At 44.5% G+C, this 27,614-nt stretch overlaps 1 protein-coding gene across 2 annotated transcripts in view; it reads left to right on the top strand.

The window, feature by feature from the left end:
- Positions 1 to 27,614, top strand: part of elg1 (enhanced level of genomic instability 1) — a 260,212-nt gene that overhangs the window by 6,555 nt on the left and 226,043 nt on the right. For both annotated transcript variants that reach the window (XM_067121580.1, XM_067121590.1), the window contains exon 2: positions 11,134 to 11,226. In XM_067121580.1, coding sequence (XP_066977681.1) covers positions 11,203 to 11,226 — 24 coding nt within the window. In that variant the 5' untranslated portion in view covers positions 11,134 to 11,202. The remainder of the gene's footprint in view (positions 1 to 11,133; positions 11,227 to 27,614) is intronic.

Genomic DNA, 27,614 nt, shown 5'->3' with positions numbered 1-27,614 from the left:
AGATGAGGAACTTCCAAAGGTCTTGCCCACCCAGGGATCTCAGGCCCCCTGCGTGGGATGTGACTCTCATTCTAAGGAGCCTGACTCGTGCACCGACGAGCCTTTATGAGAGTCGTCAGACAGGTCTGACCCTCAAGACTGTCTTCTTGCTGGCCCTGGCATCGGTGAAGAGAGTTGGCGAACTTCATGGATTTTCCTTTGATGTTTAAACACTCCAGGGGATGGGGATCAATTACGCTCGATTTCATCCCATATTTCGTGGCAAAGACTCAGAATCCTTCGGTCCCTGACGCTTAGTTCAAGTCTTTCACGATCCCCTCCCGAGAGGACTTTTTAGGTAACGAACCAGACGAGATGCTACTGTGTCCTGTTTGAGTGCTGTGGCGCTACCTGAAGAGGACTTGACGTCTCCAGCCTGAGTGTCAACTACTCCTCGTTAGTACTGGCTCGACCAAGAAAGAAGTGCTCAAGAACACAATCTCTTTCTGGCTTCATGAGACGATAAGGAGAGCGTATTCTGGTTTGTATAGTTAGGAAAAATACAATTTACTTTAAAAAATTGTGATATTTTTAACAACCAGTAATAAACGTATTAGTGACAGTAACTGACATCAGCAAACAGCTGTTTCTCGATTTGATTGTTCATGTCAGTACTTGGTGTTGTTTATGCCAGTGTCTTGCATGCAGTCGTAAGTGATTGTTGATTATGAGAAGTAGTAATTAATTCTTAGACAAGTCACAAGGATCATAAGCCTGATTTATTGTATGAAGATTTGCAATTAACCTAATGAACTTTTGCTTCTAGGCCTATCTATTAGTTAAAACCTAACTCAGATATACTCCTTCTTCATCAAGATCCCATCTTGGCCTGGAACATCCTTTGTCTCCTGAAGGTGCTACGATGGCTCCTAGTAGACATTCTTGTTGGACTGATCGCTCAACACTGACACCTGGGCGCCAGTTAGACACCGCTTGCTGACTTGGTGCCATATTAAACGACAATTAGCTGACCCAGTGACCCAATGTCATTCTTGAAAAAGAACCCAGCTCGCAAAGTCGAAAGACACATCCTTGTCGCCAGTTTCTTCCGATGATGGAGTAGGACAGGATTCTTCCCCTTTGTCATCTTACTCTGCCTTATCAAGATATTTTCTGGACTTCTTCACTCCTGCTGCTCTGGTATCTCCTGCTTTGACTTTCCTGATGAGGAAGCTTCCCTCAGACAATGCAAACCTGCCAAAATTAGTGTTCCCTTCATATGCAAAAAGGTGCTTCGAGAAATAGACGTCTGGCTGGTCTCGAAGAGGGATCAGGGAAGAGCAACTTTTGCTTCTCTACCCTGCAAGTTGGTCAAGAGAAGCTGCTGTTTTTATGAAACTGGAGAAGCTCCTTCTCTGGGAGTTTCTGCTTCCTCCCAGAGCGACTCTGGCCTAGTAGATGCAACACATCTGCAGCCTTTTCACGGCAAAAGCAATGTTCTCGTCCCCAGAACCAGACCATCTGACCAGGAACTTATTTAAGATTTTAGAGGAGAATAGTTTCCTCGACTGGACTATAGGAACATTGGCCAAGAAAATCGAGGACTGTCCTTCACTAGCAGAGGATTTCACGGCAGACTAAGAGGGAATTTTGGTGTTCATTTGCCACCAAAGGAGTGACCACTAATCAGAAATCGGCTCTGTTGTTCTCCCCTAGAAATAAAGCTCATTTGTTCCCTCAAGACTTAGTGCAAGAGATCTTGACATCGCTTCAGAAGTCTACAAATGATGTGCTGACACAATCTACCAAATGTCCCAGAGACTCCCTGACCGTGACTGTGAAGTCGTTCTCTCCCCCCCCCATCTCAGCCCTTTCGTGGGGGAAGACAGGATCCAACCCAGACCTCGCTCAAATCTGCAACTTCCTGCAAGATTGATTAAGAAGTTGTCCTTCAAGCCAGCAGCCAAAAAGTGAAGTTCTAGTACTTTTGTGCTCTGATAGAAGCCAAACTGTGCCTCTTTGGGAGAGAATGGAGTCAAAGAGGTGTGGATCCTTGGGTGGTCAAGGCATTGAAAGAAGGTTATGCCATTCGTTTCAAGGAGAACCCTCCTTTGGCCAAATCGCCAATCGTATTACCTGCGTACTCGGTGGACTCTGAGAAATTTGTGGCCCTTTCGCGAGAAGTAGAATCCCTTCTGTTCAAGGGGGCAGTGGAGTTGGTCAAGAATCAAGGGTCTGAAGGGTTTTACAAGAGACTCTTCATGGTCCCCAAAGCATCAGGTGGCTGGAATCCCATCCTGGACGTCAGTGCTCTAAATCAGTTTGTTGTAAAAACGAAATTTCACATGGAGACAAATCAGTCAGTCATGTCGTCCATCCAACAAGGGGACTGGATGGTCACACTGGACATGCAAGAGGCTTGCTTTTGTGTTCCAATACATCGGGACTCCAGAAAGTTTCTACAATTCATGTTTCAAGGAAAAGTTCTCCAGTTTTGGGCCCTGTGCTTCGGCCTGTCCACAGCCCCATAAGTTTTTACTCGAGGCCTTGCCCCTCTCTCCAAGTGGCTTCACCTTCTCGGAATAAATATCTCCTGTTACTTGGACGACTGGCTTTTCAGGTCTCCTTCAAGAGAAATGCTCGGAGGACTTAACGAAGACTCCCTGCCTAACGAAGGAATTAGGCATTCCGATAAACATTCAGAAGCCGCAAACGACTCCAAATCAGCGAATTATCTATTTGGGAATGACTGGACTCTCTGACTTTTTGGGCTTTTCTCTCCCCCAGAAGAGTTGCCAACTGCCTTCAATGTGTCAGAGAGTTCCTTTCTCTTCAGTCATGCTCAGCGGCTCAATGGATGAGTCTCTTAGGATCGCTAGCCTCAGTTGAAAAGTTTGTGAAATTGGGCAGACTTCACACGAGAAAAAACACAAGCAGACTCCTTCGTTTTTCCGATCACAGCAGAAATCAAACAAGACCTTCAGTGGTGGTTGTACGAAGACAGACGTGTCGTAGGGAAGTCTCCCCTTCCAGTGAGCCCAGACCTAGAGTTATACTCCGACACTTCAGATCTAGGTTGGGGAGCTCATCTTGGGAATCAAGAGGTGTCGGGAACATGGTCGGAATTTCTGAAAAGTTCACATATCAACATAAAGGAACTAAAGGCTGTTCATCTGGGTCTCCAGTCACTCGCTATCCTGGTGCGCTGGAAGACAGTAACGATACATGCAGACAATACGACAGCACTTTCATAATCAGAATGCAGGGGGGTGACCCTCTTGTTCTTTCTTTACAAGGTTGCGAGGGAACTTCTGCTCTGGGCAGACCAGAAACGGGTATCGTTATTGACTCAATTCATCCAAGGGAAAATAAACGTTCTGGCGGACAGCCTGAGTCACCACAAACAAGTCCTGCCAGTGGAATGGACCCTGGATCCTTTGGTTTGCAATGACCTATGGAGGTTGTGGGGCACACCATCCATGGACCTGTTCGCAACTTCAAAGAACCACAGGCGTCCTCACTTCTGTTCCCCAGTCCCACACTCTCTAGCTTGGAAGACAGATGCGATGCTCTAGACTAGACAGGCCTCAATGTCTGTGCCTTCCCACCCTTCAGCATGATAAGGGAAGTACAGTGATCCCTCGTTTATCGCAGGAGATAGGTTCCAAGACCGGCCGTGATAATTGAAATTCCGCGAAGTACGAACAGCATATTTATTTATTTAACGTGAACAGTATTTGGACTTTTTAAAACCCTCCCTGTACTCTTAACAATCCACCCTTTACTCTATTAATAACAGGGACAACTGTTAAGCAATATGACTTCAGTAGGTAAGTTTACAGTACCATATAACAGGCTAATTTACTGTGGTAAAGTAGCTATAGTATATGACGTGATCGGCAAGCTTTAAATTTTAAAGAATACAGTATACATTCAGTAATAATATATACAGTAATACAATACAGTATCATGTTACTGTACTGTATTACATGTAATACAGTACAGTAACACTTAACGTTAAAAAAAAATAAAGATTGTTAGTGTACTCACCACAAAAGAAGTTGAAGTAAAACTTGAATGAAGATGGTGAGGAATTTGCTGCGCAGTAAAAATGATGACGATGAAGGTGATGATGACTTTTACTGCGCAGTCAATGATTGTATTTTACGTCTCTTCAGATGGCGGTGCCATTTCCTGGGGTACCTCTTCCACTTCTTCCGCGGTTTTCGAAGATGTAACCGTAGTAGCAGCAGCAGGAACTGGCTCTTTTTTGCGAGGCTGCAAAAACATTGTGTTTGGCAGTTGCTGCCGATGCTTCTTTTTCCGGTCGAAGAGCATCTTGTAGGGGGCCATAACGTCATCGACCATGTTGCAGAATTGAACCGATCGAACCATATCGTCGTCCCATTCCTGCAACCGCTCTTGCAGCTCCTTAGCCAGGTTGCAGAGCCCGGCGAGCCGTTCCAAAGTCAAGCCAGTTTGGGAGACAACTTCTGTTTCTTGCTGCGCTGCTGCTTCTTCTTTTCGAGGTCTTCGTCAGTTAGTGGCTGGGAGTGGCAGTCTAGAAGTTCATCGACGTCGTCTGTGGTCATGTCTGCAAAGCCCTCACCTCCAAGGATCGCAGCCAACTGCACAGCTTTTGTACTGCAGAGTGTTGGATTTCGGCAGGTGTAAATCCTTTGTTGTCGTAAACAACCGCGGGCCACAACTTCTTCCAGCTGGCGTTAATGGTGGCAGGCTTCATTTCTTCCAATGCCTTGTTCAAGGGTCTGGAAACTGGGTGGAGATTCAAGAAGAGGGAGAGAGAGAAAAAAAAAACAAGAAACAAAAGAGAATTGAGATGGGTGGGTGAGGCTTGATAGTGACGTTTTCGTGAAGTCAAGGTCACTCGTTCGGATTGGTATCATCGTTGCTGGAATTTCTCCTCATTTTCAAGAACAGACTGACTTAACTGTTAACTTTTGGTACTGCACTATGCTAACAAAAATTACGGCAAGTTGTGAATAAGACTCTGCCAAAATCTCTTACTGATCCGACTATTCTTCAAGAAGTTATTCTAAAAAAACCATGACTTAAGGCGAGTGAAATGCATAGTAGTAGCTTTACACTGCGTCACTTATTGACTGTCTCCAAGTAAGCTGGTCATTAGGGTTTGGTGTTTCGCTTTTCTGGGCTTTGAAATATAAATTATATTTATAAATTTTTTGCTATTTTACGCTTGTTTTGTTGTTTTTAGACCAGGAAATACTATTTATTATTAATATTTTAATGGATTGATGAGAAATTTTGGGTGTTCATATATCACGATTTTTCTAGAATTTTCCAGAAAATCCGCGCTATGTTTTCTATTAATATATATTAAAAACTCCGCAAAGTCGTGAATTCGCGATAATCGAATCGCGAAGTAGCGAAGAGGTCACTGTAATAAACAAATTAATGTGTCACCAAAATGTCTCATGACTCTAGTCGCCCCCTTTTGGCTAAGGAAAGAATAGTTTCCAGACTTGATATGACTGCTAGTAGACTTCCCAAGGCTCCTGCCACAAAAGCAGTCGCCGCTCAAATAGCCCCACTGCCTCAGATTCCATCAAGGATTGCCCACTCTGGCCCTGACAGGCTACAGACTGTCGAGCATCTCGTCAGAGCGAAAGGGTTTTCAAAGCGAGTGGCAGAAGCTATTGCAAAATGCAGATGCCCTTCTTCTGACAAGCTCTACCAATCAAAGTGGGCAGTCTTCAGGGGATGGTACAGACACCATAATGTCTCTTCTTCTGAGACCTCTGTCAGTCAAGTAGCTGATTTCTTACTGCAGTATATCTGAAGTCATCCAAGAAACTCTGTACCTTGACTATCGAAGGATACAGATCTATGCTTAGTTCTGTTTTTAAACATAGAGGATTGTATCTGTCCTGTAATCAGGACCCATCTGATCTCATTAAGTCTTTTGATTCCATCAAGCAACCAAAATCAAATGTGGTATCTTGGAATCTAGATGTCGTCCTGAAATGGATTTCAGGCCCCACTTACAAACCTCTTCACTCTGCCTCTCTGAAGGACCTAACCAAGAGAACTCTCTTCTTGGTAGCGATGGCTATGGCCAAGCATGTTGGTGAAATCCAAGCGATTGACAAGAGAATTGGATTTTCAAAGGGGGACTCAGTTTGCTACCTTTCGCCTGGATTCCTTGCCAAGAATGAGGACCCTTCTGACCCATCCGTAGCCCATTTGTCCTCTATGAAGAATTTAATAGATGTTCTTGGACCAGAGTAAGAGGAGAGACTTCTATGTCCAGTAAAGAGCCCTAAGATATTACCTTCAGAGGACTGATAAAATCAGGGGTCCTTTGAACATTGTCTGGTGTTCGGTCAAAAATCCTTCCTGCCCTCTCTTCAAGAATGCTCTTTCATTTTTTCTGAGAAATCTGATTACTGTACCGAATCTCATTCCCAAATTCAAGAAGCTTTACAGGCTTTTAAAGTAAAAGCCCATGAGATTAGAGCTATTGCAACCTCTCTTGCTTTCAGACATAACATGTCTCTTTCGATTTGCCTGCAATCTACCTTCTGGAGGTGTCATTGTTTGCTGCACACTATCTCAAAGACGTAGAGATCGTTTTCGAAAACTGCAGCACGTTAGGATCTTTATCTGTGGCTGGCATGATTTTGGTAAAGAAAGCATAGAGAATCTTCTGTCCCTCTGCTTTCTTTGCCTTGAATTAAGGTGTTGAGTTTTGGGAAGCGAAGCCTGGAGCCATGCTGTGTCTGGAGTGCCTGCCAGCTTTTTATGAGTGTGGGTGGTGGTTTTTAAATACGATGTAGGTATTAGTGTTATGGTCCTATTCTGGTCTACGCCCAGGGCAAGGGCATCTTTTGTAACTTTGTGAGCTACGGGTTTACTTTCCTTGCTGCAAAGTTTCCACTCAAGCAGGAGTGACTGGGCTCTACAGGCAAGCTTGCTGCAAGACAAGAGGAGCACCGACCAGAGGCAATACCTATATATAGCACTCTCTTGCTCGGTAAGGAACAACAAGCTTTTTGCTTAGTTGTTCCTCACAGTCCCTGATAGTTGGTGGGGCATGTACCTATGCCGGAACAAGCACTAGCGCTACCACGAATTTTGAATTTTTAGGCTGCCGTAGGTAGGAAGCTCATAGCTATGTGATTACTTGGTAAGAATATATGAAATTATTTTATCGTAAAACTGGCATTTGCATTGGCAGAAACAGTCCAAAGCAATACTAACCACCTATATTCTGATGGTTAGTTTAACCTCTGTTTCACTTTCACTTCAGAAATATATAGCAGAAAAAAGAATCTAGTGCTGTAGGACAGTTAGGCTGTGTTGATTTCCAAGAATAAAGATAGCATCAGTTAATGATGCTCCCCACTTTTGCTGAAAGTCGATCAGTTCATATCGCATGCCATTAGGACAAAAGTATGACGAAAGTTGCAGGGATTCCACAGCCAAACATTAAAATCTTACAATGAAAACATGGGTTGTTGATCTGGCTGATTGTCTTTTATCACTGTTTTGAATCCCAGTGAGATCAAAGAAAATTATATTTTTATATAAATAACTTAACCCAGTAATTACATAGCTATTAGTTTCTTTTAACCGGCAGCTTAAAATTTTGAAATTGTGGGTCACACTAGTTTGTTTTGGTAATGGAGACATGCCCTGCCCACTTTCAGGGGAAAAGAAGGTACAACATAGCAAAGAGCTTCAATTTGTTTCTGCCGGCTGTTTGAATTTTGAAATTTATACTTTGCTGGTTGTTTGCTCTGTCTTCGATTGGTGAAGTATTTATTTTCGTAGCCTTTCAGCATAATTAAGATAGTATTAAGCGAGTTTTGATCATTGGTTTACGACTTTTTGCGCATTTTTTGGACTTGTCGTAGAATTTTCCAGGATGTCTGACACTAGTAGTTCTAGTACTGTATTAGGTATTGTAGCAAAGGCTGCAATACTAGACTGACTGAAGAATCTTACAACTCTCACACTGTTTGTGTTCAATGTAAGGGACAAACGCGTTCAGTGGATTTACGTTGTGAGGAGTGCAGCGACTGGGATTTAAAGAAGTGGAAGATTTTAGATTCATATCTTAAGAAACTAGCTAGAGATAGGAAGAGGAAAGCTAATGCTAGGGAATCTAGTAAAGCTTTAGCTAGTCAGGATTCATCCACTAAGTCGGATGCACTTGCACCTGTAATTTCTTCCGATCCCGTTCCATCTCCTCCACCTGTGCAATCCTCTCCTTTAACTGGCTCTCACGTTTCCAATCCCAGCACCATCGTCAGTCTGGAGTCGAAAATCGACACTCGCTTCAAGTTAATTGTGCCATTGATCGCTAAATTAGCATCATTGGTGAAAGTGTTAATGGATAAGAGTGAGCCAGAGCGCCCAGTGGTAGTGGAGGAGGTGGCTGTTCGGCCCGCCGATTCTCCTAGGCCAAGGTCCCTGACATACTCCCCAGCACCTGGGAGGAGTCAAACTGGTAGCCTAAGGGAGGTTGGTGGGGTCTGCCCCCCGAGCAGTCGCCCCCTCGGTTCAGTCTGTTGATGAATCCCAAACTGCAGTCAAAGGCCATTGGAAAGGCCTTCAAGTGAGTGCTCACTGTATGTCTTCCAGCTCTGAAGAATTTAGTCCCAGGCGCGCACGGCGCTGTGCGGACAAGTCACTCCCGCTGAAAAGGTGTGCCGTGGATTTTGAGATTTCTTCTCCTGTTCCTTGTAAGAAGGGCAGTTCAGCGCGCCCATTGTGCAGTCACTGGGATAGCCCAGAACAATTCTCTTCAGCTTATCTGACAACGGTCGTAAATTGGCGCCAAAGCGCCTTGTGGTGCATAGACATTCTTCATCAAATAAAGGAACTGCTTCATCAGGAGTTGCTTACCCAGCACCTTCATCTCTACAATCAGCGCCCAGCAACTAGCATCGAAGCGCCCAAGCTCCCGTTTGCAGATGATAATACAATGAAGTTTTATATGTACTTACCAAGTAATTACATGATTGGAGCCCTTCTGCTTACCCTCTGATGGGCATATGACATAAACAGACTGAGGTTGTCTGCTAAGTCGTTCCGGGTATTCCAGTGAGCAGGTTGGACCAGTCATCTGCACTAAACTTTGGAGCGTTACCCTTGAATTTTTTAATTTAAGCTGCCATGCAAGAGGAAACTATAGCTATGTAATTACTTGGTAAGTATATATAAAACAATTTTATTAAAAAAATGTCATTTTTCCTTACATACAAACCTGAAGGTCTTAACATGTACGGCCCACCTCAGCCACCCCTCATTTGGTACCTGAGCCGAAAGGCGAAGTGGTGCAGACCGACGAGTGGGCGGGGCTTCCCCCCCCCCACCATCAGTAACCAACAACCTTGTTTGAAATTTAAGCCTGTGTTCACAAGCAAAATTCTATGTAAAGACCTTCAGTTTTGTATGTTTGGATAAATACAAATTGAAAATTTGCAATTTTTCCTGAAATACAAACCTTAAAGTCATTACATTTACAGCCCACCTCAGCCACCCCTCATTCTGATACCTGGGTCAAAAGGCAAAGTGGAGTGCAGACCAACAAGTGGGAGGGGCTTCGCCCCTTTACCATTGGTAGTTAACGACCTTGTCTGAAAGTTATAAGGCCATTCCAGCTCGCGTCTGCAAGCTAAATCCTATGTAAAGACCAGGTTTGTATGTTAGGAAAAATGCAAATTATTTAAAAAATTTGCTATATTGCTTGAAATGGAATATCAATACAGTGGTTCCCCGCCCATTTGCAGTCCTGGATTCATGGCTTCACCTGTTTGTGGGTTTCTCTGTCGAACATGTACACATTATTCATGGAAAATTCGCCTATTTACGGTATTTTTCATAGAGAAATATTCGCAAATTACTGTATTTTCATAAAATTCTCGTGACTAAATGCACTTTGTGGGTAAAATTAATAAAAGATTCAGGTATAAGCATTTTTAGAGGGTTTGGTGTTTTGAACTATGAAAATAGGCAGCTCTAAGCATTTTTAGAGGGCTTTTAAGTATTTGTGGATTTGAGTTATTCGTGCGGGGTAGTGGTATGCATCCTCCGCAAATATGGGGGGGTTGACTGTTGTGTGTGCCTGTGTGAGCAAAATTTTGAAAGTTTTAGGAGAGCTGAAAATTTTTTTGCATAAATGGTAAAAGAAACCTCAAGGACTGTGAGATATGCCAGTGTCTTGTGTTTTCAAGGAAAAACTTTTAAGATTGTGAGGTACTGGATCATCAGTACAATAATTGCTTCATAGCTCTTGAATTGTATAGGCAGTCCCTGGTTATCGGCAATCCAGTTTTACAGCGCTTGTCCAGCGACGACAATAACTGGATTTTTGGCACCAATCCCCACCCAACAGCAGCATCGATCCCCGGTTATTGCCGCTGATAAGTGCTGTTATCGCCGATTTTCAGTTATCACCACGCCATCAGGAACGGAGCCCCCACGATAACTGGGTACTGCCTGTGTTCACATTCATAGGTACAATTCCCCTGCTCAAGAGTTTCCTCCTCCCATTCCCTTTGCTGAAGTATACTATAGATCTCTGGTCTTGTCAAGTTAAGAAATGATAGCTTTTGGCAAGTGAGATTGTGGCCTCCCACTGTTAGAGAAGGCTTTTTAAACTTTTCTAGATATTTATCCCTAGGTTTGGCCTTCTTATGTGGGATTTACCAAAGGATTTAATAAAGTTACTATGATGTTTGGTTTTTATCTGTGAAACAAATTCATTCTTCGTTTTTATTGCTTCATAAGAAGGATTTCAGAATTTTGTCCATGTCAGCTGAATTTTTCTTTAAAGTATTTAGGTATGCCACATTATTATTAGTTTGTTTTAGGGTTGGGGTTAGTTTCCACAATTTTTCAAGTTGCAGGGTGATGTTCAGTTTTAAGTAGCTAGTGTTCACAATTTTAAGAGTTTCAGGTAGTGTTCATAATAGGTAGGTTTATTATTCTGTAGAGCTGTAAATAATTCTCACAATTTTTTTAATGCAAAAGTTTCAGTGTAAATATATGTACATTGGATCATCCTATAGCAGATATTAAATTTAAGCAGTCATTTACTTTGTTTGTACCATGAAGTAGCCTAGTACAAGCATATTACAGTTGCTTTTTGTGCTTTAATTTCAGATGTTGATGTTGCGATGATTCTTCTATGATGCCAGCACTTTAGTAGTAATCTAACAGAGAATAACCATCATGCCTAATGAGGCTGAGAGTCAGGTTGGTTTCATAATATTTTGTTTTATTCTATTTATCTTGATCAGATCTGTCAGCTTTCAGTCAACCAGCTGATTGATATTATTTAACATAATCGTAAAGGTGTCCAAGTTTGTGCATACTTTTTAAGATAAAATGCAGGGTACAGATTATTTGTTTCTATGGAATAGAAATTGTCTCCATTTGTCGAGTAGTATCCCCAGCATGAGCTGGAGCAGTTGAAATTGATAAATTTTCATTTATCCTTTGTGAATAGTGGGCATCTCGCTACAGTGCCTTTCCTCCTTGATCATAAATAATTAGGGAAGTGTTTTTTCCTTTTGAATATGGAGAAAAAACATGAACAATGTTGCAAGGGACATAAGTGTCGTTATGGTAGCTTCATGTGTCATAGGTGGTGGTTTAGTCAGTGAGACTCAGTTTCCCATTTTCTTGTTTATTACAAAAGTTTAGCAATAGGGTGCTCATTGAAGTCTGACAGCCCATCTCTCACTCACACTATTTTACACAAACTCCGTGCACACAGGGTAACCCGTTAAGGTTTTCCGCTTCAGTATTGATGTGTCAAGTTTCTGCCACAACCACCCCTTCAGCATCTGAGACCAGCAAGACCAAGAGAGGTATTGCAATACACTCCCTGGACACCTGAATTAGCCCTTAATCCCACTAGCCCGAACAACCTTAATTACCAATCCCCCTATTGGGAATTTTAACAGCCAGCGTTACCGACGCTGCAGGTAAAATCTTGTCACCGAGCTACCACAACAAACAGTTGGTAACACTAACACAGGTGTGTGCCGACACATCCACTTTTCGTCAGTTGCTTTTTGTTCGCGCTGCTGAATGGTTGTTCCCTTCAGCAGGGCGAGATTTAATCCTATTGCTCAACTCCTCTTTGGTATTTGAGATTTCTGTACTGGATTTACTGACCTTTCTCCCAGACTTATGACCTTCTGCTTTGATTTACTGACTGCCCCTGGATATATGACCTGCTTGGATTTCTCAGCCTTTCTGGGTATTTCATCGTGGAACATCTTTAGATTTGGGTTCACCAGTTCTTGAAACTTGATTGATCATTATGGACAAGTCTTCCTCTTCTCCTGCCACTACCGCGCCTTCCACCTTGACTTCGTCTGTCCCTATGACCGTGGATGCCAACGCCCATCGCTCCTGCTCGTCTTGCAAGAAATGGATTAGTAATTTGAGACATGATAGACACTCCATTTGTCAGGCATGTAGAAAGATTCAATGTAATGTACAAATGCGTTGCAGTGAATGCTCAGATTGGACATTAGAGCAGATGGAAGATCACATTCGCCATCGCAAGTCGTTGGCTAGCAAAGGCAGCAAAAGCTGTCGGATTCTTCATTGTCTCAAGGACCTTAGGCTTCAGTTTCAGATTTAACGAGCTCAGAGATAGTTAAACAGTTAGAAGATAGGATTACGAGTACAGGCAGTCCCCGGTTTATGACGGGGGTTCCGTTTTTACACCGCGTCATAAACCGAAAATCGTCGTAAACAGAAAAATAGTCGAAAATCTTTAAAAATCCTAAGAAAACCTTACTTTTAATGCTTTGGGTGTATTGAAAACAATGTAAACTGCATTTTTATTGAGTTTTTCATTAAAAAAACTCCAAATTTTTATTATTCTGCCATTTTGGAGCCATATTTCTTCCGTCGGATCGGCATACAACGCGTCATAACTCCGGCACATGCGTCGTAAACCAGGAAATAATTTTTGATGAATATATTTGAAAAGCGTTGTAACCTCGGAATGTCGTAAGCCGGACCCGTCGTAAACCGGGGACTGCCTGTAGTATGACAAATTTAGTAGCTAGTCCTTTCCAACAATTTTCAAGCAAGGATAGTAGTAGTGTTAGGATGTCTAAGCTTTCTTCTTTTTCAGTTCCCCTGTCTGTTCCAGAACCAGCCCTAACGGGTGCTGATGGTAATGGAGAATCTCAAGCCTCCGAGTGGGTAGGTTCTGCTGGCCCCCTCGGCGCAGAGTAGACAGTGAAGTACCCCCCCCCCCAAACCCCCTTGTAGTGTTGTTGAAAAATTCAATGTTGAAAACATTAGGCAGGATCAGGAGCTAGGTATGACTAAGACGGATAGGTCGGGATTAGATAGTGAGGAGAAGGATGTGCAGATTCATTCTCCAGTTGGGGTTTTGGTTTCTAGTGGAATTTGTGCTCTGGGAAAATTTTTGCCTTCATCGCTTCTGTTTCGATCTGGCGCAAGATTGCCTCCATCTAGTAAAGTGGATTCGGGTGTGCCTCTTTCGGCTTCTAAGAGTGGTTCGCGTGATCGGTCTGGGGATGTAGCAGAATATAATGCAGATTTGTTGGGTCTGTCTAAAGGGTATAGACTTTTGGTGAGAGGTTGTTTGTTGAACTGGTTTTCTAACATTAGAGAATATGTGACTCAGGAGTGTCCGGAATTTATGTCAGACATGCTTCAGGATTATCAGGGAGGGGCGGATTTGGTCTACCTTCTGTCCCTTCGTTCTAAGGATTCTGCTTTTTCCTCTGGATTATCTGTAACTTCACCTTCCTTGCCCACATTCTCTGTTGCTCCCCTTTCAGTCTCATCTTCGGCTTCTTTCTTCTTCTGCCCTTCCTGTGGCTTCCACATCTTCTGCTTCCCCTCTTTCTACGAACCCCAAGATCCCCCTCTTCTCAGGTAACTTTTTCTTCGTACACCATTCCTCTGTCTTCCGCCTTCCCTTCCGCAGTCCAGCCTTCTTTGGTAGGAGGATCTTCCGGTCAGTTGAGAACTCAGCTTCGGCAAAATTTGGCCTTAGGTGCTTCAGGTTCATTCCCTTCGGGTATACGCAACCCCTTGCTTCTACTTGAAGCATTAGGTATTCCGGGTATTTTCCAGAGTTTGCTGGTTGCTTATAGTTCAGGTTTGCGATCCATGGCTCTGACTGGGCTTGCGGTACCTTCTCAGATCGGTGGGAGGTTTTTATCACCCACTTTTTCCGCTTTGGAAGCTTTGTTGGTACCGTATTTGACGGCATATAAGACGCACTTTTTTAATAAAAAAATGGCCTAAAAAATCCCCTTGCGTCCTATGTACATAATGTAGGCTCAAAATTTAAGAATTTTGGGCTGAAATTATACATGAACGTCACGTAGATGTTGTAGCCTAACCTAACATTCGGTGTTATCCTAATAACCTATTAAAAACCAAAGTTTATTACAATTATTTATCATTATCACACTTAACATCACCGCAATTACTACTGCTAGTATTATAATCAATATCTACGTTGTTGTTATCAATATTTTCATTAAAATGTGTTAATATCATTATCGTCGTCTACAGCGGATCGCCACATTCCACATTTACAGACTTACAGTACGTGTGCTGCCACCTATTGGTGATTATCTCGAGAGCTTTACAGATAACAAGGCTTCGTTCAGTTGGTAGTTGGCAATTCCTGCTAACATTCTCTTTACGCATAACAACATGGCTTCGATCAATTGGTGGTTGACAATTCCTGCTACCATTCTCTTTAGGCATAATAACAAGGCTTCGTTGAGATGACACTTCGTAACTCGTGCTAGCATTCTCTTTTAAGAATAATAACATGGCTTTGTTCAGTTGCTCACGAGACTCGAGCCGTTACATAGGAAACATTTTTATTTATTGGATTTTACCCTTTGATTGCATACTTTTATAATATATAATGGATATATATAACATATATTACCGTAGGTAACATCTTTATTAATGTTTTTGTTGATTCTGCGGTAAGAAACAATGTTTACAGATGAATGTGTTGCAGTCTATTGGTAAACCTATGAGGTAGCTTTCAGCAGCAGACGAAACATTTGATCGTAGTAAATGGCTGATTGTATAATACATATTTTGATAAATATAAATATGGTAAATAACTTCTTTATTAATGTTTTTGTTGATTCTGTTGGTAAGAAACAATATGCATATGATAACCTAATACTACAGTTTTTACTTACCAAAATCATATGAGTATAGGCTAGGAAACCTTATTTTTTTTTCCCTCAATGTCCTGCTGAAATTGGGATGCGTCCTATGCAGACATGAGTCTTATAAGCCATCAAATACGGTAATTCCTACCTCTTTCATTCTCCCTTCTTATTCTTCTTCATCTTCTTCTGTCCCTCCGCAAACATTTTTGCTGAAGCATCCTCCTGCAGGGTTTAGTAACGCGGATTCAGCTTCTCACTTGGCTCCCCTTTGGAAGCAATGTGGAAGCGGTTCCGGGTCTCTTGGCTCCTTCCTCTCTTCCTCCCTGTGGAATCAACAATTTGGATCCAGCTCCGGGTACCAGGTTAGGTGTAGGTATGCAGCATTCTGGCTTTGGCAGTCTGTTTGTATACCCTTCGTCATCGTTTGGGCGCTGTTCAGCTCCTCCTCCTTCGTCTGTCTTGGACCGTTCAGACATGGCAGAACAGGATTCTCATCCGGAGATTCAGGAAATTCCAGAGGATTCGGAATGGCCTCTTTCCAGTGGTAAGGACTACAGATGTATGCTTGAGTATGTCACTTCCTAGTACCTCAAGCAAGAGCTCTGGACCAACCGCATGCATCAAATCAGTCTCTATTCGAGTCATTCTATGCCACTAAGCCAACTCCTGTTCCCTTTTCGAGCAGACGGGTTTGGTTTTATCGAGTTAGGCAGGCCTTGGAGGGGGCGAATGGTCATCTGGCATCGGTGGTGACTTCTAATAGGCAGGACATTTCTCTTCTTTCCCCTCACAAGGTGATCTATTCAGTTCGTGGTAATCCTTTGGCAGGTGTCAGGTTGTCACTCAACGAATCTGTTGAGGCAATCCTGTCTAGGTCTCCGGCATCGTCTCATGTTGTAGGGAGTTCCGTTAGGGAAGCGGCGGCTCTAGAAGACATGTTACGTAATCAGACCGAGGCTCTTTCGCACTCTCTGTGGATGTTGTCAGGGTCAATGGATTTCTTAAAGAATGATGGATATATCCCTTTGGATCCAGGACTGTTTGACAGTTTAATAACTTCCATATCAATGGGTCTGGCTCATCAGGCTAATGCCTTGGCTTCATCGACAACTTTTGTGAGTAAGAAGAGGCGGGATTTCTATCTTAGTCATCTTCCCCCGCATTATCCGGACGTCCATAAGAGGGTTCTCCTCAGAGCTCCTTTAGCTTTAGCCAATTCCTTGTTCAGGGAGGAGGATGTGGCTAGTGTGGTAAATTTTGCCGCCACCAGTTCAGCCGTTGAATCACAGCAGGCTATGATAAGGGTAGCAGCCCAGGGTTCTCGTTCCCCTAGAAGTGTTTGCAAGTCTTCTTTTTCCAAGAGAACATCTTCGAAGTCTCCCCCTAGAACACCCAAGAGGGTGCGTTTTGCAAACAAGGTGGCATCGGTGTCTGCTTCTAGACCCTCATCGTCGTGGGATTTTACCAAGTAGGAGATATGTCCCTCGTCTGTTCCGGTGGGAGGTTGTCTCGCTCAGTTTTGGCAAGTTCAGAAGGATTGGGTTGTAGAGGTCCTGAGGATGTGCTATCGAATTCCTTTCTATTCCCTTCCTCCTCTGTCCTCCTCCCCTGTCAACCTTCCGAGTTATTCCCCGTCTTCCATCAGGGGGAATGGCTCTAGCGAAGGAGATTCGGGCCCTGTTGGAAAAGGGGGCGTTGGAACCAGCTCCTCTCTCTCCATGCTTCTACAGCAGAGTCTTCATTGCATCAAAAGCCGGAGGTGTGTGGAGGCCCATTTAGACCTTTCGAGCCTTAACCGTCGGGTGGTAATGGTGAAGTTTCTTATGAGACTTCACAGTCGGTGCTGCGGTCAGTCAGGAGGGGGATTGGATGGTCATGGTGGATCTAAAGGACGCGTACCTCCAGATTCCTGTTCATCAGGATTCTCGGAGGTACCCCAGGTTCATGTCTTCCGCCATCACCTTCCAGATCAAAGTTCTCCCCTTCAGGCTGACCACATCACCACAGGTCACGTCTCCTGTGTCGGCAGTTATGCATCGTCAGGGATACAGGATGTTTGGATATCTGGACGATTGGCTGATCCTTGCCTCCTCTCTAGAGGAGATAGTAAGGGCGAGGGACTTCTTTTTAAAACTGTGCAGGGTACTAGGAATTCAACTAAACCTTGCCAAGAGCTGCCTAGTACCAACTCAATCCATGACTTAGGGATGAGGATTCCTTCACTTCCTTTGAGGGTTTTCCCAACCTGGGAGAGAATACAAGCGGTCCTACAACAGGTAGAGGTGTTCCCGTCCAACAGGCAACAGCCGGTATCACCTTGGAGAATCCTGTTAGGGAGAATGTCTTCTCTCTCTCTCTCTCAATTCCAGGGTCTCTTTGCCAGGTGCGTTCTCGTCAGGTATGTCTCAGGAATCACTGGGACTTACGCAACGGGAACGCGTTCATAGTCTGTAACAATTATTGCCTGTTGGATCTTCTGTGGTGGTCAGAAGAAGGGAATCTGCCATCCGGAAGGTCTATCGACTCCCCTCTTCTCGATGTTCATCTGTACAAAGATGCCCCAGATCAGGGAGAAACCTTGGAGGAAACCCAGGCTTCAGGCCTTTGGGGGGGATCGGGAATGAGAGGAATCAATCAATCTTAGGGAACTCAGGGCTGTAGAAGAGGCCCTCAGGTATTTTTCAGATTAGTGCTCAACAGAGTAGTGGCTCTGTTTTGCAACAGCATAACTGCCGTGTCGTATCTGAAGAGCTTGGGAGGCACGAGGTCGACAGATCTCAATATTGTAGCTCAGAGAGTCCTGAGATGGTGCAAAGAAAAGGTTTCTCTCCTTCCCCAATTCATATCGGGGAGTCTCAGTGTGCTGGCCGATTCGTTAAGTTGCTCTTGTTAGGTATTGGGGGGAGAGTGGAATTTGGCGCGGGACGTAGTATGTCAGATTCTCCGGAAATGGCCTGCAATGGTAGATTTATTCGCGACGAGATAAACCATCCTCTTCCAGTGTACTTTTTACCAGTGGCGGACTCCATGTCAATAGGCACCGATGCGATGCTGCAAAATTGGAATCAAATGCAGGTACAGGCAGTCCCAGGTTATCGGCAGGGTTCCATTTCTGAGGGCGAGATGATAACCGAAAATTGGCGCTTTTCCGGTGATTTTCGGGGGTTATCGGCTCCGAAAAGTGCTGATTTTCGGTTATTAGCGCCTCTGTTAGGTATGTTTCAGTGCCAATACCCAATTATCAGTGTCGATAAGCGGAAATTGGCAATTTTCGGTGGCGAAAATTGCCAATTTTCGGTGCCGAAAATTGCCAATTTTCTTTGCTAGACAAGCCCCGTAAAACCAGATCGCAGTTAACCGGGGACTGCCTGTATATGCCTTTCCTCCATTTGGGCTCATTCATCACGTAATCAGCCATGTGGAAAGATCTCAGACAACTGCATTTCCATCATTATCACGCAAACCCTCGTGTGCTGAACCTAGTTGCATGGCGACTATCGAGCGAGCAGCTAGACAAACCGGACTCTCTAAAGCTGTGGCTAGGCAGCTTTCTTTCAGCTTGAGAAAGTCAACCCGCAAACTTTACCAAGTCAGATGGACAATGTATAGAAGTTGGTGTCTTAAGGAAGGTCACTCCATTTCTAGACCTTCTATTACTAAGATAGCTGATTTTCTGTTATTCCTTAGAAAAGTCAAGGGACTTTTGTATTCGGCTATTACTGGCTACCACTCGATGCTTAGCTGTACATTTAGCTTCCATCTCCCAGAAATTTCTACTAGCAAAATCATCCATGATTTATTGCGTTTTTTTAAGATTGAAACGTCCTGTTTTGCTGAATCGGGCTCCTCCGTGGGATTTGTCGGAAGTACAGTACTTCATTTTCCACGTTTCCATGCTTTTGAACCCATTGGAGCTCTTAACTTTAAGACAGCTGACTAAGAAGGTGCTTTTTCTTATGGCCTTAGCTACAGCAAAAAGGGTGGGTGAACTTCAGGCAATTTCTAGGTTGGTTTCTTATGCAGGAAATGATACGCATTTGTCTTTTCTACCGGAATTTGTGGTTAAGATAGAGTCGGAAGTTAACCCTCTTCCTTGTTCGTTCAGAGTTCTTTCTCTGCAGGAGTTTGTTGCTGGCGACCTAGCGGAGATGGATTTATGCCAGGTGTGAGCATTGAAAGTTTATTTGTCAAAGGTGGAAAAACTCCATCCTCGTCCGCGTACACTTTTCGTCTCTCCACGGACTCCTTCCTGTTCGCTGTCGAATGTGATCAGTTACTTTCTGAGGGAGGTAATTTCCCAGGCCTCTCTGGGTTCTTCTTCTTCTTCTTCTTCTTCTTCTTCTTCTTCTTCTTCTTCTTCTTCTTCTTCTTCTTCTTCTTCTTCTTCTCTTCCTCTTCAAGCCCTGTCTTACCCCGAGCACACAGCTTTTGAAGTATTGCCACTTCTATACTGGAAGTGGCTACTTGGAAATCCATCTCAGTATTTACTTCCTTTCACTTAAGAGTTGTTCAGTTCGCCTCGTCGGAGAGGTATTCGCTTAGTCTGTGTGTAGCGACTAACTCTAGGTGCGTTCATTTTAACTGAGGGAGTATTCTCTTAGTCCATTAGTGGGACTAACTCTATTATCTAGGGTGTGTTCCGTTTAACCGAAGGGATATTCTTTTAGTCCATTGGTTTGTAGGTTAACCAGATAGAAGAATTCCTTTTTAGGCAGCAGTGATAGCATAATCACAGGGAATTAGATTTCTTTAACTATTGTAGTCTGATAGTTTTCCCTACGAGAGTCCAAGGGGGTGCTCAAGTAGGTTAGGCTTCTTGTTGACGCCGAGATACTTCGTCGCTGGTCGGTCGTCTGACCCTTGCTCAACCCAGACAGGTTACCTGGAGGGACAGCGGCTCTGCACACTGCTTCACTTCCCTCCATACATGAGAGGCTTTGAATAGCCACATGGGAGGTTGATGGACGGAGACAAGACTGACCTGACTGACGATCAAAGTACTCTCCAGTTTGTCTCTTCACCAAAAACATCGATAGTTATGGTGAGTGTAGAAATAAACAGATAGCCTATGCAGAGCAGATTGGTGAGCTACCATCTCTGCGTGTAGAAATAAACAGATAGCCTATGCAGAGCAGATTGGTGAGCTACCATCTCTGCGGTTGGTAAAGGGGGGGTGCAATAGAATTGATCCCTCCTCCTCTAAATGTTGTTTATCGGGCTAATTCAGGTGTTCAGGGAGTGTATTGCAATATGAAGTTTTCATAACAAAACTAATACTGTAATACCTACCAGAACACCTGATTGATTCCCACCCTCCTTTCCCCACATCAATTTGACCTTGAATAAAACAATTGACGAAAAGTGGGTGTGTCGGCACACACCTGTGTTAGTGTTACCAACCGTTTGTTGTGGTAGCTCAGTGACAAGATTTTTCCTGCAGCATCGGTAACGCTGGCTGTTAAAATTCCCAATGGGGGATTGGTAATTGAGGTTGTTCGGGCTAGTGGGATTAAGGGGTAATTCAGGTGTTCAGGTAGGTATTACAATATTAGTTTTATGAAAACTTCGTACTTAATGTAATATACCTGCTGTACTTTGGTAAATTTATTCTTTCTTCAAGATTTCCTTACAGGTAGGCAGCAGTGAGTTGCTGTTGATGGTATCTTTAATGAACCAAGACCTATTGTGTCTGGAGTTCCACAGGGTAATGTTCTTGGTCCACTTATTTTTTGGTGTATATGCAAGTGATATGGTTGTTGGCCTGGAAAACAAGATTGTTCAGTACAGGCAGTCCCTGGTTATCGGCATGGGTTCCATTCTAAGGGTGTGATGATAACCGAAATTCAGCGGTTTTCGGTGCTCTTTCAGCGATTTTCGTGGCTTATCGGCAACAAAAAGCGCTGATTTTTGGTTATCGGCGCCTCTGTTAGGTAAGTATTGGTGCCAGTACCCAATTATCGGCGCCGATAAGCGGAAATTGGCAATTTTCGTCGCCAAAAATTGCTGATTTTCATCACCGGACAAGTGCCATAAAACCGGATTGCCATTAACCAAGCCCACCATTAACCGGGGGCTGCCTATATGCCGATGATGCAACACTTGTGGGTGTAGTAAAGTAACCTCTTCTAAGAAATGAAGCTGCCCTCAGCCTCAGTTGGTACATGGATCGGATCAGCAAATGGGGTATTAGCCTGAACTCTAGTAAAATGAAAACACTGTTGATTAGGAGATTTCTTACAGATTTTCCACCCCATCCTCCCTTTCAGGTGGCTGGGACTTTGCTGAATGAGTCTTAAGCTTTAACTATTCTAGGTGTAACTTTTGACTCGCATCATACTTTTGAGAAACATCTAATGAAAGTTTCAGAAAATTTTGCATGAAAGTTAGGTATTGTTTGTAAGGCCTCATATATTTATAACAGTGATAAAACCTGTTTCAGGTCATTTGTGATTCCTTTACTGGAATACTGGTCACCACTGCACCTGTTGCTGGTGTGAGGGTGCAACCACTACGAAGCATTCCCTGGAACTCAGGCGGACAGGTGCTGGCCTGGCCAACCAGGTAGGCCAAGCTGGCCAGGGTACCTATACCACCCTCTGCCAGTAAGGCCCTACATGCGCATGCAAGAATTAAACAAGCAGGTGTTCGTGATCATCATCATCATCATCCCCATACCCCCTGTTCTGCCATGAGAATGGGTTAGGGGCCCTAGGAAAGTGACATGGCCCAAGCAGCGTAATCACCGAGACCTAGTAAGAGGGGATTCCCAGTTCAGCCTTCCCTTCCTGCAGAAGCTTCAGCTTCTCAGAAGGCTGGGGCATGCTTGCGGGACAGCTCTCATCAATGATTGAGGGAATGAGCCTGCTCTACCCAACCCTGTGGATGTTGTCACCATGGGTTGATCACTCACGTGGTAGGGGCTCCGTCTTTACTAGGCTGGGCAAGGGTGCCCAGGACCACTCCACTTGTCACTTGTTTTTCAGGTATTCCTGAGAAGTTGGGAATGGTATCTGGAGAGTTGGCACTCTTCCCAGCCCTCCCATGGAGGCCTCTGTTCCTCGGTTGGTCTTAGACCAGGCAGATCATATGCCCAAGTGGTGGAGGAGGTGGGGCTCGCCAGGCTCTGATGAGCTCCTTTCTTATGCTGAGGGAGTGTTCTGGGAGGACCAAGACCTGTAGGGATCTGAGGGATCTTAGCTCCAAGACTCAGACACACCTGAGGTGCAGAGGCACATTTAGGAGGTCATCTGGCACATTCATGACAATAATGATCTTGAGGAAGGGACTGTGGCTACAACCACAGACTTTTTGTCAGCTATCAAGACCAAAAAAATTTCTTGGAGACAACCCAGGCCCTAGATTGGCTTGCCTTGGTCCCAACTTGAATTCGGTCTGGCCCAGCTGTCTAGTAAGTTACTTCCTCCATCCCTGGCTTGTCAGAGGAAATAACATCCTGATTGACACTGCAGGTAGATCCAGCTCTGGACTCGTTTGTCTCTTGGCCTTTTGCTGAACCAGCTCCATGTAAAGGGGGCCTTCCTCTCTTAGATGGAGACGGCAGCTTTGGAGTCTACTGCCATGGCTGTGCTCCGAGCAGTTTCATGGTTAGATCTTTGGTCTTGCATGGTGTTGAAAGTGGTATCCTCTTTTTTGGTTGTCGTACCTTGGATGAAAATGCCTCCTTCAAGAGACTCCTGCTATTTGGAGGTAGGGCAGTTACCTACCTAGCCCAACAGAAAGCAAACCTGTGGTCCAGCCTAGTCTTGAAGAGGCAGGATGCAGTGCTATGTCAACTCTTAAGGTACATAGGTTTGGAGTTGGTACTTGCACTCAGGAGTGTACTGGTCCGGGGGTCTACCTCTCTTCCCTTGGAGCAAGGTAAAGAGTGTGTGTTGACAACAAGATCCTCCTCCACCAGATAGTGTCCCATAAAATCCTCAGGCCTTTGAGAGGAGCTGCGGCCAAACCTTCGGGTTTCAGCTGGCCCCTCCTCATCAGATTAGAGGAAGTCCCAGAGTGCTTCTGCTCCCTGTAGAAGATCCCAGTCTTCTTCTGCCCCTGTGGGAAAGGGGCTCAGTCATATTCTTTTGAGCCTCCCATCAACTCTCGGAAAGGAAGCAAAGGGAAGAGGGGAGGAGGACGCCAAGGGTGGCGTTCCTCCTCACCAGCTGCTAATAGTGAGGGTTGCCTGTCAAGCCAGTGGGCAACATGGCAGTGACATGGAGACTTGGGTGGTAGATCTACTGCCCTTTGAGTCACCACCACCCCTTGCTTGTTCACTGGTCCACTTCCATGCATAGGAGGTAAATGCATTGCTGAAGAACAGCTCAGTGAAAGTCATTCAAGATCAGTCTTCAGAGTTTTACAATCACCTGTTTCTGATGGAAAAGACCAGTCATCAACCTCTCCATTGAACCAAATAGTTTGTCAAACCAGATTCAAGATGGAAACATTCACTCAGTTCTGGACTCCATCAGAGAGGTGAACTTCATGCTTTCAGTGGACCACAAGGATGCAGATTTTCAAATACCCATCCATCGGTCCTCTTGGAAGTACCTCCACTTTACCCTTGGGAGGGAGGGATCTATCAATTCAGGGTACTTTATATTAGACTTTTGCCCCCCTCGCCCATGCACACGGCCTATGTCGTCTGAAGTATCTTGATGATTAGACAGTCCTGGTGTGCTCACTATCCCAGTTGATACAGGACAGAGACAGCCTTCTGGAGTTTTGTTGCAACCTGGGTGTTGGGATAAACTATGAGAAATCGGATCTCACCCAAACAGAGGGTAAAGTATCTGGGTATGCTGGAGAAGCTGGTCCTTCATGGGTGGTATCAACTCCATTCCCTCCAGTGGAGGCTGAAGGAGTTCTGGTCTCCAGTGAGAGGCCCTCCTTTTCTCCCAGTTCCTCTCTGAGGTGATAGGGAAGATTTAGCCTGGTGGCTAGACCACAGTAGGAGGGCCACTCGGCACTCACCCTCTGGAGATGCTTTTTGTTTTTGGACACATCCAACAAGGGGTGTGATTCATACTTGGACAAGCTATTGGTTTCAGGTGTTTGGGACCTGAACCACTGGCACTTTCACATCATCTTTAATCTGAAGGCAGCTTTTCTGGCCTTTTAAGAGTTCCAGGATTGAGTGTTGGAACCCTTTGTGGTGTTGGTGATTGACAACACCATGGTAGTGGCATACTTCAGCAAACAAATGGGGTTAGCTTCTCTTCCCCTGTATCATTTGATGATGTAGGTGCATAAGTGGGTGGTAGACCACTCAGTAGGGCTGAGGTCAGGTACATTCTGGGCTCTCATAATGTAGTTACAGACAAGCTTAGCAGCCAGAGACAGTTAATAGTGATGGATTGGCCCATGCACAATTGTGTGGCAGACAGGCTATTCCTTTTATGCCACTCAGCATAACAGGAAGCTTCTGGTCTTCTGCTCAATAGTCCTGGATGTATGGCCAGCAATGGAGATTGCCTTTCAACACCCATGAGACAACCTGATTGCCTAGGCTTTTTTGCCATTCTTCCTGATCCAAAGGGTGATCAGCAGAGTGGTGATCACCCCAAATCTCAAGGTGACTGGTGGTTCGCAAGTGGCTACATGCCAAGATGTATCCAAACCTACTAGCTCTTTTATTGGAGGTCCCAAGAGAGATTCCCCAGTGGCACAGCTTGTTATGTCAGCTACACATATAGAAGAAATATTACCAGCATGTACAAGCTCTGGCACTTCACACATAGAGACTATCCAGCTTCTCCTCCGAGCCAGAGGCTTTTCTTGCTTGAGTGTGAAGATGTTTGGATACTTACATTAAGTCCTCAGTGGCTGTCTGTCAGGGAAAATGGGCCATCTTATGTAGTTGGTGTCTTCGAGTGTCTTTGGTCAGAGACATTCTTCAGCAGTTAGTGGACTTCCTCAGCTACCTAGATAAAGGCCATTAAAAGCTATAGGTCTGCCTTAGGCCAAGTCTTGCAGCTAAAGGGAGTAGATCTCTCCTCTTCCTGGGAGATCTCCATGCTCCTGGGAAGGTTCAAACAGTTTTGTCCCGAGAAGACTCATGCCCCTTAGGAGTTTGGCTCGTCACTGGTGTGAGCCCTTATGAGAGTTGTCAGATAGGGATGTGACCCTAAAGATTGTTTTCCTATAAACCCTGACATTGGCAAAGAGGGCAGGCAAGCCTCATGGCCTCTTGTATAATGTACTCGTGGGGATGAGGAGCTGTCTTGCTTGAATTTGTCTTGGATTTCATAGCAAAAACTCAAAACCTGTCGGTCCCTGACAGGTTCGAGTCCTCCTCAGTCCCCTCCTTTGAGGACTTCATTGATAGTAACCCAGATGAGTTGTTACTGTGTTCTGTTAGAGTGCTGTGGTACTATATGTAAAACATCTCAGACCTGAGTGTCGATACTTCTTCATTAGTACTGACGGCTAAAAAAGAGATGTCCAAGAGCTCTATTTCTTTCTGGCTCTGTGAGACAATCAAACGGGCATATGACTCATCGTGCGAGTGCGCAGTCCAGGTGAGAGCTCATGAGGTCAGGGGCATTGTGCTGTCATTGACATTCAGTAAGAAAGTGTTGGTTCATTAGGTGTTGCATGTGGGGGTGTGGCCCCGCCAGACCACCTTTTCTTCCTTTTATTTGCTAGACGTTCATGTAAATCCTTCAGTCATTTAAGGAATTTTATGTGTGTAACTTACCAAGTAATTACGTAGCTATTAGTTTCTACTTTTAACGGCAGCGTTATATTTGAAATTCAAGGTCATCTATTGTTTTGGTGCAGATAAGTGCCCTGCCCACTTCCAGGGGAAGTATAGGTACAACATAGCTGAAGATCTTAGTTCGTTTCTGCAGCTCAACGAATCAACATCGTTGTTAAGCAGCTTGGTTTTGAATTGTCAGGATTGTTCACTGGATGGTTTTGCTTATTATCAAAGGATTTGATGAAGGATTTAGCCTCTGCGCTAAATTACTTAGCTTAGTCAAGCTTAGTTGGATTATTTGTCTTGATTGTGACGTATTATGTCAGACACTAGTGTTTCTGGTAACCAATATTGTAGCAAAGGCTGCAATACCAGGTTGACATCTTCTAAATATGATTTACATTCTATTTGATATTATTGCCGAGGACAAATTTGTTCTCCTGACTTGACATGCGAAGAGGGCAAAGACTGGGACGACGCTAAATGGAAAATTTTAACTTCTCATTTAGACAAGTTAGAAAAAGCTAGACAGATAAAGGTGGTTGCTAGAGCGGAGGCTAGGGCATCAGTGTCTTCTTCACCTAAACCGGTTCTTTCGACACCTGTGACTGCTTTTTCTCCTATTCCCAGTTCTCTTGCACTCCCTTCTACTCCATTACTTGGCTTCTATCCTTCTGAACCTAGTGCCATTGCCAGTCTCAAAGCTTGGATTGACAAGAAGTTTGACACTTAGTGGATACTGTTGCTCAGATAGGAGCTTCAGTGAAAGTCCTTTTAGACAAGGTAAGTGTTAGTGATCCTGGTGCAAGGGTCTTGCCAATGGAGGGGGTGGCTACTTGTCCCACCAATGCTCCTAGACAGAGGTCCCTGCCAAACTCCCCTAAGCCTGGGAGGAGGCAAACCATAAGTCCAAGGGAGGTCAGTGGGGTTTGCCCATGAGTAGTTGCTTCCTCAGCCGAACCTGTTGTTATTTCCCAGGTATCGGTGGATAACTGCTGGAAAGGTGTACAAGTGGACCCTCACACCTTATCTTCCAGTGGATCAGACTCTAACGAGCCCAAAGGCCGTAGCTGGCGTTTCCAAGACTCTTCCAGGCCATTGAAAAGGTTTGCGGTAAAGGAACAAGCTCCCTCAGTCCCATGTAAGCGACATAGGGACCAGGAACCCTCTTGTAGTTTTTGGGACGGTGCAGAGTTCCCAGTGGTTTCCAAGCGCCCAATGGCCTCTTAGGTGCCAAGTGGATCTCAGTTGTCCAAAGGGACCAGATTGCTCCATGGGATCAAAGCCCCCAGTGGCCCCTAAGCATCCAATGGGAACAGTTTGCCCAGTGGCTTCTGATATCAATGAAAGCTAGACACAGCAAAGTGTTAGATTATTCTCTGATTTCTGAAGGTCCTTCTGATTCAGATTCTCCATTAACAGAGGGGCAACCTGTTGTTAAGGACTTGGTCCCTCCCCTTTGCTTAAAGTTGACATCTGAACCTCTCCCTCCGACTCAGACTCCTTGCTTATCCCAATTCATTGTCGTTTGGATAATATCCTGGAACTTCTAAAGAAGCCTTCGACTACTCCTCAGGTGACAGAGGAAGCTCAACAAGACTTGGCTCTTTCCGTTATTTCTTCAGCAGAGGAGGAATTAGAACAAGAACAACCTTCTTTGTCTTATGCATCCCTCCTGAATTATTTTATTTATTGTTTTCCCACTTTTCTCTTGCAGCGCTGTCTTC

This window comes from Macrobrachium rosenbergii, chromosome 2 (assembly GCF_040412425.1).
Source record: "Macrobrachium rosenbergii isolate ZJJX-2024 chromosome 2, ASM4041242v1, whole genome shotgun sequence".
NCBI classification, from domain to species: domain Eukaryota; kingdom Metazoa; phylum Arthropoda; class Malacostraca; order Decapoda; family Palaemonidae; genus Macrobrachium; species Macrobrachium rosenbergii.
Note: the sequence above shows the minus strand (reverse complement) of the source record. Positions and strands in the feature narration are given on the sequence as shown.